General features: G+C 65.1%; 1 protein-coding gene across 1 annotated transcript in view; it reads left to right on the top strand.

Moving 5' to 3' along the window:
• SYVN1 (synoviolin 1) overlaps nt 1–1,840 on the top strand; it is a 10,775-nt gene extending 8,935 nt beyond the window's left edge. The window contains exons 12-14 of the mRNA XM_041479691.1: nt 452–590; nt 922–1,328; nt 1,673–1,840. Of these exons, the coding sequence (XP_041335625.1) occupies nt 452–590; nt 922–1,328; nt 1,673–1,791 (665 nt within the window). The 3' untranslated portion in view covers nt 1,792–1,840. The remainder of the gene's footprint in view (nt 1–451; nt 591–921; nt 1,329–1,672) is intronic.
• The last annotated feature ends 6 nt before the right edge of the window (nt 1,841–1,846 follow it).

Raw genomic sequence — 1,846 nt, 5'->3', positions numbered from 1 at the left:
ATCCCCCCCGTGCCATCCCCGCGGTGACATCCCCCCAGTGCCATCCCCCCAGTGCCATCCCCACGGTGCCATCCCCACGGTGCCATCCCCACAGTGACATCCCCACAGTGCCATGCCCCCCGTGCCATCCCCCCAGTGCCATCCCCACGGTGCCATCCCCACGGTGACATCCCCACAGTGACACCCCCCCAGTGCCATCCCCACAGTGCCATCCCCACAGTGCCATCCCCACAGTGCCATCCCCACGGTGCCATCCCCACGGTGTCATCCCCCCAGTGACATCCCCACAGTGCCATCCCCACAGTGCCATGCCCACAGTGACATCCCCCCAGTGCCATCCCCCCAGTGCCACCCCAGCCTGGCACATTCCCGCCTTTCCCCCGGGACGCCCCCGTTCCCTGTGGGATCAGGGAGGTCGGGGTTGGGGTCCCAGCGCTGCCGTGTCCCGCAGTTGCGCAGGGGATGCTCCCTCCCTTCCCGCCGGGGATGTTCCCGTTCTGGCCGCCCGTGGGGCCCTTCCCGCCCGGCCCCGCCGCTGCCCAGGCCCCGCCCGGCACCGAGGCCGCGGCCGCGGGGGCCGCTCCCGGTGAGTCCCAGCCAATCCCACCCAAATCCACCCCAAATCCCACCCTGAATCCCACCCCGAATCACACCCGAATTCCACCCCAAATCCCCTCCCAATCCCACCCCAAATCCCATCCCAATCCCACCCANNGTAGGAACCGGGATTGGGATTGGGATTGGGATTGGGGATTGGGATTTGGGGATTGGGATTGGGATTGGGATTGGGATTTGGGGATTGGGATTGGGATTGGGGATTGGGATTGGGGGATTGAGGATTGGGATTTGGGATTGGGGTTTTGGGGGATCCCAGGATTTGGGGATTTGAGGATTTGGGGGTCTGGTATCTGGGGATCCCAGGCTGAACCGTCCCCAGGGGTGTCCCCTATGCCGGGGATTTGGGATTGGGGATTTGGGGGATCCCAGGATTGAGGATTCGGGGATTCGGGGATTTGGGGATTTGGGGATTTGGGGGTCTGGTATCTGGGGACCCCAGGCTGAGCCGTCCCCAGGGGTGCCCCCCATGCCCGTGCCCCCCGCCGGCTTCGCGGGGCTGACGGAGGACGAGCTGCGGGCCATGGAGGGCCACGAGCGGCAGCACCTGGAGGCGCGGCTGCAGTGCCTGCACAACATCCACACGCTGCTGGACGCCGCCATGCTGCAGATCAACCAGTACCTGGGCGTGCTGGCCTCCCTCGGGTACTGGGATGGACTGGGGAGGAGCCCCCGGCACCGGGACCCTCGGGAGCCCCCGGAGGCAGCGGTGAGTGAGGAGCCCCAGGCTGGGCTGAACTGGGCTGAACTGGGTTAAACTGGGTTAAACTGGGGTAAACTGGTGCTGAACTGGGCTGAACTGGGTTTAACTGGGTTAAACTGGTGCTGCACTGGGCTAAACTGGTGTTGGACTGGGTTAAACTGGGTTAAACTGGTACCAACTGGTACCAGCTGGGTTAAACTGGTGCTGAAGTGGGCTAAACTGGTGTAAACTGGATTAAACTGGGCTGCACTGGGTTAAACTGGTTCTGGGCTGGGTTAAACTGGTACAAACTGGGTTAAACTGGTTCTGGGCTGGGTTAAACTGGTACCAAGTGCTTGTGCCCTGTCCCGGCAGAGCCGGCCCCGGCCGAGGATGAGGAGGAGGCGGCCGAAGGCTCCGAGCCCCGCGAGGGCCCCGACACGGCCGAGCTGCGGCGGCGGCGCCTGCAGAGGCTGGGGACCCCTCCCCACTGACCGGGACCCCCCCAGGACCCCCCAAACTGACCGGGACCCCCTAGGGACCCCCCCC

This window comes from Pyrgilauda ruficollis, unplaced genomic scaffold, assembly GCF_017590135.1.
Source record: "Pyrgilauda ruficollis isolate IOZ18807 unplaced genomic scaffold, ASM1759013v1 scaffold498, whole genome shotgun sequence".
Taxonomy (NCBI): Eukaryota; Metazoa; Chordata; class Aves; order Passeriformes; family Passeridae; genus Pyrgilauda; species Pyrgilauda ruficollis.
Note: the sequence above shows the minus strand (reverse complement) of the source record. Positions and strands in the feature narration are given on the sequence as shown.